At 32.4% G+C, this 15,966-nt stretch overlaps 1 protein-coding gene across 1 annotated transcript; it reads left to right on the top strand.

Annotated features, from left to right (window-relative positions):
* The first annotated feature begins 5,071 nt into the window (after positions 1–5,071).
* Positions 5,072–11,075, top strand: LOC143083009 (uncharacterized). The gene is made up of 2 exons (XM_076259118.1): positions 5,072–5,115; positions 9,325–11,075. Exon 2 carries the CDS (start codon positions 9,335–9,337, stop codon positions 10,982–10,984), a length of 1,650 nt encoding a protein of 549 aa, XP_076115233.1. The 5' UTR covers positions 5,072–5,115; positions 9,325–9,334; the 3' UTR covers positions 10,985–11,075.
* Positions 11,076–15,966: the final 4,891 nt, after the last annotated feature.

Genomic DNA, 15,966 nt, shown 5'->3' with positions numbered 1-15,966 from the left:
TTTGATACTCTAATAAGGCGTCATGTAGTGCCAAAACGACGTCCGATTGATTGTACATAGTCGTCTTTAATCCATGTTCAATATCAAGATATGATAAATAAACTCATCATAGATACCAGGACTAAATTTAGTATATACGATAGACGCGCGTTTCGTCTACAAAAGACTCATCAGTGACGGTCGCATTTATTACTGGACTTAATTTACACTTATACATATACATTTTTTCAACCAGAAATAGGTAACATGAATATTAATGTTTATCTTGATAAAAAGTTAATTCAATTGTTCTGCATAATATTGTGTCATTCCTGTTTATAATAAAAATGACATACATGTAAGTGTACGTCAATGAGAAAGCAACTCAACAACAAAGTAAACCAAACGACATCTAGGAGCATTAGTCAGTCTTCAACAATAGATAAGTTTTACACCTGGAAACGTATACGTAAGAAATATACATTATGTTTTTATGTTGTGCTGTTACACCACTGTTATGGGCTCAGTGCTCACAAACATGTTTAACCCAATATTCTTTATGGACCTGTGTTTTTCAATGGTTATGTCTGTCATATTTGTTTTTTTATAATAAGGCCGTTAATTTTCTTATTTGAATTGTTTACATTATTCATGTCGTTGACTTTTATAGCCCATGTTTGAGGTATGAATTTTTATCATTGTTAAAAGCCGTATGGTTTATATAAAACCAGGTTCAATCCACCATTTTCTACATTTGAAAATGTCTGAACCAAGTCAGGAATATGACTGTTGTTCATTCGGTTGATGTGTTTTATAATTTGATTTGGCCATTGATTCCGGACTTTCCGTTTTGAAATCAAAATTTTCCCCGGAGTCCATTATTTTTGTGATGTTACTTTTTATTATTGCTCGCATCCACTTTATTTGAACTGTGGTTTATATATTTTTTGTCTCATTGGAAATTACACCACATCTATTTTTTTTTTTTTTATTTATTCAAAAATTTATATCACAACCTGTTTACATAATTAGTCTAGTATGTAATAAATTAAAAAAAAAGAATTTTATTTTTTAAATAGATCTTATTTGTCACACATATGGTTAAAGGTCTAAAGGTTTCAGCTTCCAGTCTATGGAAGAAGCGTATCGATAAAAACTTCTCTTATATCACATAGCGATATTGTCTAATATCAATTGTAAATATGCAGACATTCCATGCGGAAAATGTTATTTTCGGCAACGAAAAATTAAGAAAAAACTAACTTTAAAATTTATTGTTCAAATATAAACAACAATTGAATCTAAATATACATTCAGAAATTGTTTAGAAGCTAAAGTTTATGTCCATGTAAAATTTGAAGTGCTGTGTTTTTCTTATATACATAAATAAACAAATGCTATCAGTTCTTATATCAATGCGATACTATTAAAATATCATAGCGATACTTTTAAAATATCATAGCGGTGTTTTTGTTATATCAATATTATTACTAATTAGTATTAACATTAGACTGCTGTACCCATATTTTGACAATTTTACATATTATGTCTGTTTTGTTCACGCATCGTTGTAAATATGACAGAATTTGATGAGACTGTCATACACGTGATAGGTTATTAAGTGCTATAAAAACAGGTTCAATCCACCATTTTTAAAATTTGAAAAATGCCAGTACCGAGTCAGAAATATGACAGTTGTTATCCATTCGTTTGGTGTGTTTTATCATTTGATTTTGCCATTTGATAAGGGACTTTCTGTTTGGAATTTTCCTCGGAGTTCAGTATTTTTGTGATTTTACTTCTTAGTAGTATGTAAATAAGCAGTTTTATGACCATTGCTTAAATTTAAATTGTTTTTGGTAAAATCTTACAAATTTCTCAATTGGTTTTGGAAGAAAACTAATCAAATAAGGATTTAATAAACAATGTCGTAATTAAAGACAAAGATGAATCATACTGTCCTCGTTCAGATTGATTCGACAAAATCTGACCTGTACTTTTGAATCTCCTTTTTTTTTTTTATACAAATTAGACCGTTGGTTCTCCTGTTTGAATGGTTAAACACTAGCAATATTTTTCTTCCTATATAGCGTGGTGTTCGCTGTGAGCCAAGGCTCCGTGTTTAAGGCCCTACGTTGATCTATAATGGTTTACTTAAAACAAATTATTACTTTGATGGAAAGTTGTCTAATTCGAACTCATGCACCATCTTCTTATGGTCCGAGACCACAATTGTTGTCCCTTGATTTTCGTTGTATATATATAAAATATAGTCCCTAGTGTTGACAGTGGGTTACTTGGCAATATTTTTCATATCCCTTCCAAATTTATTTCTCCATGTTTGATGCCTCAAATTGGAAGTAGGGGGGTGAAATTACACTGTAAAAAAAATTGGGCCCAGAATTTTAAAGGAAAATAGTGATTTGGTCCAGCTGAAAAAGGTTAAAAAATAGCACTTCGGAAGCTGTCAATAGATTTCAAGACGCCCTGAACATAACATTGTCCATATTTTGAGTTAGAGGCGATGAAGTTTTCTATAATTTTGATATAATTTGTTTAAAAAGTAGTACAACACACTGTAAAAATTTCATTGAGAAAGGTGGGATATTTTTAATTTTCATTTATGTTCTAAAAGAAATGCACTACGAATTAATTGTGGTCTCGGACCTTATATCTATAAATCTTAAAAAATTCCCATTATGAATAAATGCTTTCCAGTCCTCCAACTGAGCGATCTAAATTTATAAATATAGAAAATATAAATACACATTTCTAACGTCAAAAGACATTTACATCTAATGTATGTGTGTCCTAAACATTTTTTTTAGTACTCATTAAAGAAATGAATTTATAACAAGCGATACGGATTGTTAGTTTGCACTAAGAAATTTTCGCGTATTTATACGATCGGTTACTAGTCAAAAACGAAAGTCAAATCTCTGTGGCAACAATACATCGGAATGCCCCCACGGACATCGCGATGTAAAAGAGTGTTCGCACGGCGAGCTGATTATGTTCATAGAGATATCGATTTATCAACGGGATATCCAAAAAGTACTGTTTTCCTTCTCAATATTTTTTTCCATGTTGATAATAAATACATTTTCTGTTTGACAATATTTTTTATTTTTTTTGTATCTGAAGTTGTCCAATTTATAGTCTGAGGCTACTCAGTTGGTATCTTCAAAGTTCGAGACTTCAGCATTTGTACATTTTAATTTGTTTGGATTATTTATTTTACCATTTGAATATTCATAGTAATTTGGAGCTGTATTGGATTGGATTGTATGAATGAATGTTTCTTTTTTAAAAGTAATGATATTTTTTGTCTATTTCAATATTACAAGGGCTGATAGGCTATAGCAGTGTGACCAGTATATTAGAATCTAATAGGTCGTTAGACTATTTGCAACCGCATTTAAATTCCGCCATTGCATCATCACTTCAAATAGAATTAGTTGGTTAAATCATGTGATTGAAAACAATAGACTAAACAGGTTGTTAACACTTTCAACTATCAATAGGGTAAAAGCAACATTTTCCAAATGATAAGTTCATGTAAACGTTAATTTTGTTACAGTTACGAAATTTTAGTGACATTGATTCTAAAACATTAAACCGGTCATGATCTAAGTTTGTGAATTATGTTTGCAGTTTTCTTGACATGCATTGTGACGTGTCATCGTATTCATTTTATATTAGAAAACTATAGCAGTTATATTATAAAGTATCGCATTCATATATTTTTGATATCCTATGATAAAAGACAAATATCGCATTGATATATTAAAATATAGCAGTATCTTTGACTCATAAATGATTTTGGCTTAGCCAACAATTGAATTCATCTCAATTGCATTCCACTGAATTTGCTACATGATATTTATAGAATGTGTACATCTACAAATAAATAATCGTGCATTTATGTTTCATTTATTCAGCAATTCAATTTTCTCGTTTAAATACACCTTGTTTGTTATTATATAAAGTAATTCATGGAAATTATACACCAGACGTATGTCGTGTTAAATGTCACCCGGTTTTAAAAAAAGAGCCATTTCTTTATACCGAGAAATCTGCCTTTCTTCGTACAAATGCTAACATTCGTCTGAAATTTGCCACGATGCAACTCGTTGATATAAGACAATATCGCTCGTTGATATAAGAAAAGTTTTTATCGAATCGCTTCTTCCATAGACTGGCTTCTATCGGTTCAGTTCAATTTTGTATTCTGTGTCCAAAACGGACGTTAAATAGAGAGGTTTAAAACAGGACGTCGATTAGATAATGCCAAAAAATGGACGTCGATTAGATAGGCCTAAATTTGGCCGTCGATTTGTGATGTTATTTTATTGTGACATTACATTTCGACGTCGATTTGAAGAACGGACGTCGATCTGAGTCTTAAATATATAGACTTCTTGGAGTTGATTATACTTACATCTTTAAGAATTATACATATTGTTGTAAACCTAATGAAAAACGTTGTATACAGACGAAACTTCAATTTAACATCATGAACATGGTTTAAAAAATTCATAAGGATATTATATAACATAAGGTACTTCCCATCATTTTATTTGGAAAATATCTGTACCCAGCCAGCACTTGTTCCTTTAGTTGATGACCATTGTTTTATGGACTTCCCCTTTTTAAAAAGACCTTTGATTTCGGTAATTTTGAGATACTGATACAGTGGCGGATCCAGGGGGGGGGGGGGTTCCGGGGGTGCACACCCCCCCTTTATTTTTGCCGATCAATGCATTTGTATCGGGACATATGTTTTGCACCCCCTGCACCCCCCCCCCCCCCTTTGCCCTGGGTTAGCACCCCCCCTTTCGAAAATTCCTGCATCCGCCCCTGTGATATACGTGATTAATGATTAAGGTATTGAAGATAATTTTATATTGTCATACACTATTTAGTAATCATTGATAATGCGATTAGTATGAATGGTAAGGTATATACGTTGTGTCCTTGTTTTCTAGAAAAGCACATTTTGATTTCATTTTACCAAATTAAGTACATTTAAAATTTGGCGGGTTTTATAACTTGAACAAGTCGATCAAATTCACTTAAATGTTTAGTGTTCAACTTCCTGGACGAATACATTGATTTGTGTTGTTTAAACTGCAGGTACATTTTTGATTTTGTAAATGTTTTTTAAGTCTTTCCACTTTTCTGTGGAAAGACTTATTGTTTTTCTTCTGATTATTAGGTCTTTCCACTTTTCTGTGGAAAGACATATTGTTTTTCTTCTGATTATTTTTTTTTTCTTCCGCCTAATTTTGTTCTTGCGATAAATATTTGTTCGCAATATGTCGCTTAGATATTTGGTATATGATATCGAACAGTTTATGCTCTTTTGAAATTTACCCTGCGTAACCGAATACTTTTCTTTGTAGGAGTTATCTCCCCAAACACTGTTTTCCTTGTGTCCACGACTCCTTCGCAACCGTAAAAGATTACGACAAATTTATTTTACAAAATTGCTCGTTATACCCTTCGCATGCTATGTCCAATTTCGACTAAAGCAATATGAACGCTCCATATGAGAGTTATCTCCCCTTTTGTATTTGAAATTTTGAAATGCATTTTAAACTGGAACACCATAAGTGATAGAGACCTAGGATCTTTTGATTTGAGGTCCTTGGTCCAAAAAAATGAAAATTAGGTCAAGGTAAAAGGTCAAGGTCATATTCTAATTTTTGAATTAGGCTTATTTCCACTCATTTCCAGAAACCGTATAAGATATCGACAAATTATTTTGACTCAATTGTTAGTTGCGACATGTCGTAACTTAATAATTTTAGTTAAAAGGGTGTGTAGACAATGAATGGGAGTTTTTGCCCCTATCATATCTAAAATTATTTGTAAAGTGATATAACTTATTACCCATACATATTAGAGACCTAGGGTCTTTTGATTTGAGATCCTCAGTTTGTGACCTTGAAATTGAGGTCAAGGTCATTGGTTAATTTGACGTTCTAGATTTTGACCTTTGCTTTAAATTCATATCTATACATCATAAAGCCATATGAACTGCCATTTTAGACTGATTTTTAATATTTTAATATCAAAATAGATATTAACTGGTGGAAAGACCTTCAATTGTTCTCTGAACAATTGGTTTTTAATTTTTTTTTTTCTTCCACCAAATTTTGTTCCTGTGATAAATGTTTGTTTCACAATATGTCGCTTAGATATTTCTCATATGGTATTGTATAGTTTATGCACTTTTAAATTTCACCCTGCTAAGGCAAACCATTTCCTTTGTAAGAGTTATCTCCCTATTCACTGTTTATCATGTGTGTGCATCTCCTTCGTAACAAATTGTTTGTTACATCCTCAGGAATTTTTGGCTAATTTGGATCGAAGAGATTCGATGATATTTTATAGGAGTTATCTACCCTTACACAATAAATTTGTCGATATGTGTTTTCAACTCATCAACCGTTAACCGTATCAGCCTGGGATATTTTTATTTGAGGCCCTATGTCCTAACTTAGAAATTGAGGTCAAGGTCAAAGGTCAAGGTCAAGTTCTCAATTGTGACTTTTGCTTGTTTTTGCATTTTCTCAGACACTTTGAAAGATACAATAGACAATAGACAATAGACAATATTTTATTCGCACAAACACATTTACATTAAATGGTTATGGCATACAAAATTAAAACAATAAACTGACAATAGTTAAATTGATTATAACTATATTAGAGTGACAGTGGTATTCACAGCGAAGAAGAAAAAGGCTATAAATATCAACAGTTTACACATTGTTAATGTTCATGAACAATTATAAAAAAGAACACAAACAAAAATGAGGTTGCATATTAAACAAAGTTACACAGATGTTCTTAATAAAAGACAATCATTAATATACTTTATGGTGATTTTTATAATGACTGGTAGACTGCTATTTAAAAGTACAGTCAAATGATTTAGTGTTATAGTGGACTGCAATTTAATAAAATTGAAATTAAGATTTTTATTAATATTTTGTATATAGGTATCCCTTAATGATTTATAGCATGGACAGATTGAGAAGAAATGGTATTCATCCTCAATTTCTTGTCTGTTACAGGATAAGCAAATGCGTTTATTTCTTTCAATGTTGGTATAACGCCCTCTTTCAATTGCTAGGGAATGTGCACTTAGTTTAAATTTACTGAAAACTGATCGGTCGGTTTTGAATTTACATATATCAATATATGGGGGCCTTTTTCTAATTCTTTTAGTATGACAAAAGAAATTTAATTTTTCACATTTATTGATAGAACAATTCATAATTTGATAAGCCTGGTCATAGATTCTTTGTTGGATACTATTTATGTGATATTTTAAATTAAAAGTATTAAAAGTGAGATGACCAAACCCTAATTTATTTAACCAGTCTTTTACAATGTTAACCCATTTACTTGTTTTCTCTACATTATTATATATTTTATGGACTAAAGTGTTAGGAGAGTTTACAATGTGGTTTAGAAATTTTATAGCTGAAAGGTGAATTTTAAAGTACAAAGGGATTCTGTTTGTCTCAGTTAAACAGGCTACATTTGTTGTTTTGCACTGTACTCCTAAAATTTCTTTAATAAATTTAATATGTAAATGTTCAAATGGATCTGAATCTTTGAACACTTGGCTTACACCCCAAACTTCACTTCCATAAAGAGTTATTGGAACAACTAAAGTATCAAATAATTTTTCAAGCATACTGCAGGAATTATCTAAAGAGACTGTTTTTTTAATTTTAAACCAAGCTTTTCTTCCTTTTTCCATAAGATTTTTTTTTGAATGATTTAAACTTCCTGAACAATTTATAGTTATTCCAAGGTAACAAATAGATTTAACAGTCTCAAGATGTTCTTTTTCTACTTTAAAATAATTACAATGAGATTTTCCATTAGAATTGAATATTATAATTTTTGATTTTTGTTTGTTAACATCAAGTTTCCATAGGGAACAAAATTTAGTTAACTCATTTAGTGCATTTTGTAGCCCTTCTTGGGTTTTAGACAATAAAATAATGTCATCTGCATATAATAATGATGTTAGTTTAACATCTATAATAATTGGTTGAGTGTTTGCATGATCAAGGTCATTTACAAGGCCATTTATATAAATATTAAACAAAGTGGGGCTAAGTACATCCCCTTGTTTTACTCCGCAATTTGATATAAATTCATGGCTAATACCATTTTGAAATTTAATTCTGCATTTGTTGTCATTATACATTGATTGGATGACGTTAAAAAGTTTGCCTGGAAGTCTGTTTTGGAGTAGAATGTAGAATAAACCCTCCCTCCAGACAGTATCAAAGGCTTTTCGCAGATCTATAAATGCTGCAAAAATTTTCTTTTTTTTAGTTTTATATTTGTCTACAATAGACTTTAATGAGAATATATGATCTGCTGTTCTAGCTTTTTCTTTGAAGCCAATCTGATTTTCACTTATCAAATTATTGGTGTTAATAAACTTCATAAGTCTAGTGTGTATAATTTTATTGAATAATTTTCCCAAATTAGAAGTCAATGAGATACCTCTATAATTAGAGGGGTCAGATTTGTTCCCCTTTTTATGAATTAAAGTAATCAGACTTTTGTTCCATAATTTTGGGAAGCTGCCTTTCATAAATACTAGGTTAAAAAGTTTTAATAGGGGTTCTAATAATACTGGCATACCGCATTTAATCATTTCGTAATACATATAAAAGAACAAGTGCAAAATGTCTGCCTTCTTGTAATGAAGATATGCTACATTTAGTCTTATACAATTTAATGGCATCTTATAGGAGTTTATGCCCCTGAAATGTACTGATACAAGGTTATTTGAATATAACCAACTAACTTCATTATAAAGCCATTTGACCTTGTACAAAGGTTAGGTGACATATGACCTTGAAAAATGACTACCGGAAGTGACCTTGAGAAAACCGGAAATAGCCTTTTTTGCAAATTTTTCATATAAAAGTACTCAGAATCCATATTTTTGTCATATAGATACATAAACTGATTACTAAAGACTAAAAAAAAGTTTGTTTCCAGTTTTTGGAGAAAAAAATAATTTGTTTCTGATCCTGAGAAAAAAAAATTGTTTGTTTCACCCTCAGCTGCCACTATATGTAATGGTAAAATTGAAAGAAAAAAATTGTTTTCGACTTCTGGCCCCAAAAAAAGTTTGTACAGAAAAAAAATCCATAGCCCCCCCCCCCCCCCCCCCGAAAATCAAATGGTTGCTGCCTAATTGTTTACATTTTATGTTAAACAAACCAAGTTAATTGGATTATATCTATGCAGGTTTTTTAACATGGTGCAAAACCAATATGCTTATACTTTTATTTGTAGGAAAGATAAAATGACATCAATTCAGCAACATTGCGATATATGTGACCATCGACATATTACAAAACCGCCCACTGTCTGGTGTTCTGAATGTCAACAAGCATTTTGTGAAGATTGCAATGATTATCATGGATTTTCAAAGTCGTCCGAAAATCACGTAACTGTATCGATTCAGGACTACTTGTCGATGTCTTCATCTATTTCACAAACCAGTAATATATGCATGGAACATACGGAACAATATCAAATGGTTTGCCAAGCTCACGATAAACTTATTTGCCCCTCATGTATTGAGAATCACGAAGGATGCAAAGGTATAGTATCCCTTCGTAAAATGATAGAAAACGTTAAAAAGTCGTCATTTTTCCAGGAAACACTACTAAGTTTGAAAGATATTGATAAAAACATAAAAACTCTACAGATTGAACTAAATGAACAACAGGGAAGAATAAAGCAGCAAGAAGAGAAAATATTGTCCCAGGTTACTGACACAAGGAAGAAGATTGATGACCACTTTGATAAATTGGAAAAGAAGATCAAAAACGAAATTGTCGAGATAACAAGTGAATCGAAAGATAGCATTAAAAATACACTACAGATCCTAGAAAATAAGACTGATAGAACAAACAAAGCTGAACAACAGTTACAAGATATGGACAGGTACGCGACCGACCTTCAAACGTACTTTGGATTACAGAAAATCTCATTAGAAGCAGCTACTACTGAGTCGTACCTGCAGTCGATCATTGGAGACAACATATTGGATGCACCTACTATACTATTCAATATTGATGACAAAATCGACAACCTTTCATCAAGTATTCAATCATTCGGTTCACTTGAGGTACAGAAGACTCATTGCAAACTGTCCCTCGTAACACACAAAACAAAACAAGCACAATTAGTAGAGACAAAGATTAGATCAATTGCTGATATCAAATTAAGTCTAGTGAAAACCGTAAAACCAGAGGTTAAAGACATTAGAGGTATTGTCGTTCTTCCAAATGGAAACATTGCCTTAAGTGACTATAGTACCCAAAATGTACTTGTCATCAGTACCGACTGGCAAATACTGAGTAAAATCTCAGTCAAACCCGCCAATGCATTTGATGTAACGTATATAGGTGATCAAACTGTAGCTACAACGTCAAACATAGGACAGTATAACGGAGTCAGTATACTAGACATCGATACAGAAAAGGTTACACAGTATATTCCAACGAAGTATCAGTGCTATGGGATTAAACATCATAATGGGTCATTGTTCATTTCCGCAAAAGGAGATGGTGTCTGTAAACTTAACCCTCAGGACGGAAGAAGTACTGCTATATGGAAGTATGATTTGCCCCCTTTTTCATATATTGAGGTTTTTAATGACAAAATTTATTGTACTTACGATGGACCTAAAAGTATTGTATGTTGTGATATGACCGGCGTGGCAATATGGACATTTAAAGATGAGAACATATTAGAAATACCACGTGGAATAGCGCTAGATAACTACGGAAACATTTATGTAGCTTGTCTTGCTTTACACAGAATAGTGGTTTTATCCCCTGATGGACAACAGAACAGACAACTTCTTTCAAGTGTGGATGGATTGTTTCAACCTTATGGAATACATTACGACAGAAAAAACAATCGTGTTTTGATGGGAAATTAAAGCAAAAAACATGTTTGTGTATTTGAAGTTATAAATTAGAACCATTTGCTAGTAGCATAGATATAAAACAAAAATATCATACAAAAACATATATGTACAATGTTTTCTCCTTCGGTTTCCGTCAAACCAGTAAACACCAAGTTATTCTTCATTGATCTGCATTGAAGGTCAATACCGGTGCTCTGTAGATTTTCATTTTCTTGTTTTGCGTGATTGACTACTGTTTTAATTTTATTTCTCAGCTCCAAAGTGTTATCTGCAAGATCATTTGCTACTTTACTAATGGATGATTTAATCGATCTTACATCTTTTACGTTGTTTTCGTGATTTACCTTGAAATCGTCCATGAAATCTCTAATTCCCTGTAGGTTATTACTAGCATCGTTTGATTTTTTTTTCATATTTTTAACTTCTTTATTTAGTTCAGTGTGATCATGTTTTATAATTGTCTCATTGGTATTCATACCGCATCTTCTTATTTGTATAATGTTGACCTTTTGGTACTTTTATTCTCAATCTTTGTTTTAGTCTACAGTATGACCTCTTAATCATCTTGAGGTCTATAAAAAAGACAATGCAATTATCATGAAACATATGAAAGAAAACCAGATGTACCACTTTTCCATCAAGTATTTATAAAGATAAAGATACTACAAATCAACCCCAAATGTATTTATAACGTACACACGACTGTTCGAGTGGTCCCAGTCAATACAAAAATTGCCATTTATTGTATCATAATGATTATTAACTTGCTTGCGTAGCACGTATTTGCATGAAAGAATATAACTACTCGATGTTTCAGGTTGCTTTAAAAATTATGTAACAGTTTGTGTTGTTGTATCATCTTACAAAGGTATGATGGGCTGTTATTTTCCTTCGCTGTCATGGAAGCCACGCTGTCTGGTGTTATCCACGACTTTTAAGTCGTCACAAAAAAAATATAAATAGATTTAAACAACAATCGATACACTCGGGCTTTTCAATACTATTATCGTAATATAATATCTTCCGAAGTTAATAACCAACTTCTCGGTTATTCGTCTTGGACAATATCTTTAAAAACAAGTTAAAAAATCCGAAACTATTCCGAATGTCATAAATTACCATTTTATATCACTTGTCATCAAGACGCTATACTTTAAAAAAAATAAAGCGGCTGGATGATCGACACTAACAATAACCACTCAAAAATGATTTCATCAATTTTTATGAAATTTGGTGCTTTGTTTTTATCCATTGATGTACGATTGTTTTTTTATTTTTATTCATTTAAAATCCTCAAAAGGAGTTTGAGGGACGATTGACGTGTCATGCGCTATTGGTGCAGCTCTTGATATTGAATAAGTAAGTGGGCTTTCGTTCAGACTCCGTTCAGACAACCTAGGATAATTCTGTTTTTACTAGCTGCTGGATTTGTTGTGGATTTATCAAAACAAGGAAATTTGATTCTTATCGATTTATCGATTGCTTGGGAAAATATGTTGTGTCTTTTTTATTTTTCAGAATACATTAAATGGCGGTAACTCAACAACTTTGCGATATTTCCGTACTTGTTTACATTTTGGGTTAAACAAACCAAGAAAATTGCTTCAATACAGATTGTTTGCATGGTGCATAACAATTATGCAGACACCTTTTCTTTGCAGGAAACATTAAATGGCATCAATTCAGTAACATTGTGATATCTGTGACCATCGACATATAACAAAGCCGTCCACTGTCTGGACTTCTTGTCGATGTCGGCATGTATTTCACAAACCAGTAATATGTGCATGGAACATAATAAACAATATCAAATGGTTTGCCAAGGTCATGATACAATTATCTGTCCTAAATGCATTCAAAATCATGATGGATGCAAGGGGATAATTCCCCTAAGTAAGGTGATAGAAAACGTTAAAAACTCAATACTTTTCCATGAAACACAACAAAGTTTGAAAGATAATAATGAAAACATCAAAACTCTACAGAACGAATTTAAGAAACAACAAGGAAGTATAAAGCAGCAAGAAGAAACTATGTTGTCCCAGATCAGCGACGCAAGGAAAAAGATTAATGACCACTTTGACAAATTAGAAAGGAAGATCAGAAATGATATCTCTGAGATTACAGAAAAAATAAATAAATATTGATATGAACCACACCCTACAGATCCTCGAAAGGAAGACTGATACCACAAACAAAGCTGAACAACAATTACAAATATAAAACAACACGTTCAATAATTTATTGCGTCCGAAGCGCTTTTCTTGATTTACCTTCATCAGGAACGCTCAAAGCCAAACATTTGAAATCCGAAGATGTATACAAGATATGGACAGGTACGCGACCGACCTTCAAACATACCTTGGATTACGAAAGATCTCATCAGAGTTAGGTAGTATAGAGTCCTACATACAGTCGCTCATCGGAGACCACAGTGTGGATGAAATTACTTTACTCTTTGACATCAATGACAAAATAGACAACATTACCAATACTATCGAAACGTTTGGTTCAGTAAAAGTACAGACAGGTTCTTGTGAACTATCCCTGGTCACACACAAAAATAAACAAGCTCAATCAAATCTTAAAGGATCGGGAATTAAATTAATCACTGATGTTAAATTCAGACTTGCTAAAGAAGTCGAAACTGATCTTAAGGTTATTAGGGGAATCGTTGCTCTACCGAACGGAAATTATGCTCTAAGTGACTATGCCTCATTTAGCGAAAATGTATGTGTCTTCGGTACTGAATGGGAAAGACTTGGTAAAATCTCAGTCAAACCTTCCTATGCAGTTGATATTACTTTCGTAGATGATAAAACAGTAGTTGTAGCGTCAAACAGCAATGCAAAGAAAGGGGTCAATTTTATAGAATGATATAGATACGAAAACAATTAATTATATTCCTACAGACTACGCGTGCTATGGATTAATATCCTACAATGGATCACTGTTTATATGTGCACCCTCAAAGGGTATATTCAAATTAAACCCACAAGATGGAAGTAGTACAGCTATAGTACAGTTAAGTTTATCTTCAAGGTCATACATTGAGATGCTCGATAACAATCTTTATTATACTAACGCTAAAACTGTCAGTTGTTGTAACATGAACGGCAAAGCAGTCTGGACATTCAAAAATGAGAATATTTTGATGAACCCTTGTGGCATAGCAGTAGATAACAGCGGAAACGTGTACGTGGCTTGTTCAAAATTACATCGAGTTGTATTTATTGTCTCCTGATGGACAACCAAACAGACAACTCTTATCTCAGGATGATGGATTGGAAAGTCCTGTTGCGATACATTTCGACAGAAAAAGAAATCAGCTTTTGATTGCAAATGAAAAACAAACCGTGTTTGTCTATGAAGTAATAAATTAGAACATTTTATTCGTAGCATGAAAGTTTAAACAATATCAGGCACATGCGAAATAGTTAAGTTTAGTTATGTACAGTTTTGTTTGCTACATGCATCTGTTTTGTATATTTTACATTGTGATTAAAGACACTAAAAACACAATACTTTGTATGCTCAGGTTCTTTACTTAGTTTCTTATTAAAATAGAATGCAAGAAATGTAACAAATATTTTGCATCATAATTAAAATTCGACGTAGGAGACGTCGTCCAACATATTTCTGTATACATGTACCTTTGTTTCTTTTTTTTAACAACACAATTCAACCAAAAACAAAGGCATTTCAAAGTCTGAAACAAACAACAAGCGGTCACCAGCCCAGTAGTCAGCACTTCTGAGTTGACTTGAGTTATCATTGATATGTTCATAATGATAAATTAACTGTTTACAAAACTTTGAATTTTTTAAATAATATGGCTTTTCTACCTCAGGAATAGATTACCTTAACTGTATTTGTCAAAACATTTAGGATTTTTGGTCCTCAATGCTCTTCAACTTCGTACTTTATTTGGCCTTTCAAACATTTTATTCAGGCGTCACTGATGAGTCTTTTGTAGACGAAACGCGCGCTTGGCGTTAGTGTAAAATTTTAGTCCCGGTATCTATGATGAGTTTATTCACACTAAGCTATACAATTCTTCGAATCAAGACAAACCTATTGATGAAGTTATGGTAAATTGTCTGCTAACAACATCAGGAGACAGCAACAAATACATATAGGTTCCTAAATTTTGATAAGCATCTTAGGGAGGGTCTCAAGTCAGGAGAATCTGACCTTTTTAAGTCTTGAATGTTTTTTTATTCTATTTTCATATTTTGATGTGACGTCCATTTACATTGAACTAGTACCCCTGTTTTTGGGCCAGCGGGTTTGTGATTTTCATGCTGTGTTAAATACCCATTCTTGGCCTTCGGCTGATTTCTGTTCTTGGGTTGGGTTATTGTCGTTTTGACAAATTCATCATTTCTATTCTTAATTTTATCTAAACTTATAGGGCGGGTTATTCTTGAAGACCTCAACCCCCTGATAATTATCAAACAAATCAAAACTATATGAATATCCAACAAGCTATGTATATTCCCACCATGGAACAGATCACACATACAACTCTTCAAGCGAACAGCCTCTTTTTGACAAACATGTTGAAGCATTTCTGGATGTAATATAACCAGTAAAAAATAAATATGCATTCATTTTTGTCCTATATGAAAACTGGTTTTAAACAGATTAAGCGTGAACTGGAAATACTAATCGATTATGTACAATTAAATTCCAACTGTATTTGTTTTTACAGCAACAACGAAGTAATGAATGATGAGCTTCATTAACTAGTACAAGACGGTAAACATCAAAATGTGTACACTTCATTCGAAGATCATTGATGTATACGAGAGTAAGTTAAACCATAATATATAACACATATTTTCTTGTTACTTTCAGTGTTAACATGACTACTGGGGCTGTTAAAATTTGACCGTGTCGAAAGTCAAAGACTTCTCTTTGACCAGTATATATAATTCAACGAGATAAGAAACACCTGATCTTTCCAAAAGAAGCGCATGGAAAGACATGTG

Source organism: Mytilus galloprovincialis, chromosome 7, assembly GCF_965363235.1.
Source record: "Mytilus galloprovincialis chromosome 7, xbMytGall1.hap1.1, whole genome shotgun sequence".
Classification (NCBI taxonomy): domain Eukaryota; kingdom Metazoa; phylum Mollusca; class Bivalvia; order Mytilida; family Mytilidae; genus Mytilus; species Mytilus galloprovincialis.
Note: the sequence above shows the minus strand (reverse complement) of the source record. Positions and strands in the feature narration are given on the sequence as shown.

Coding starts and splice junctions, on each gene's coding strand:
- LOC143083009 (XM_076259118.1), top strand. CDS start 9,335: ATGACATCAATTCAGCAACATTGCGATATATGTGACCATCGACATATT.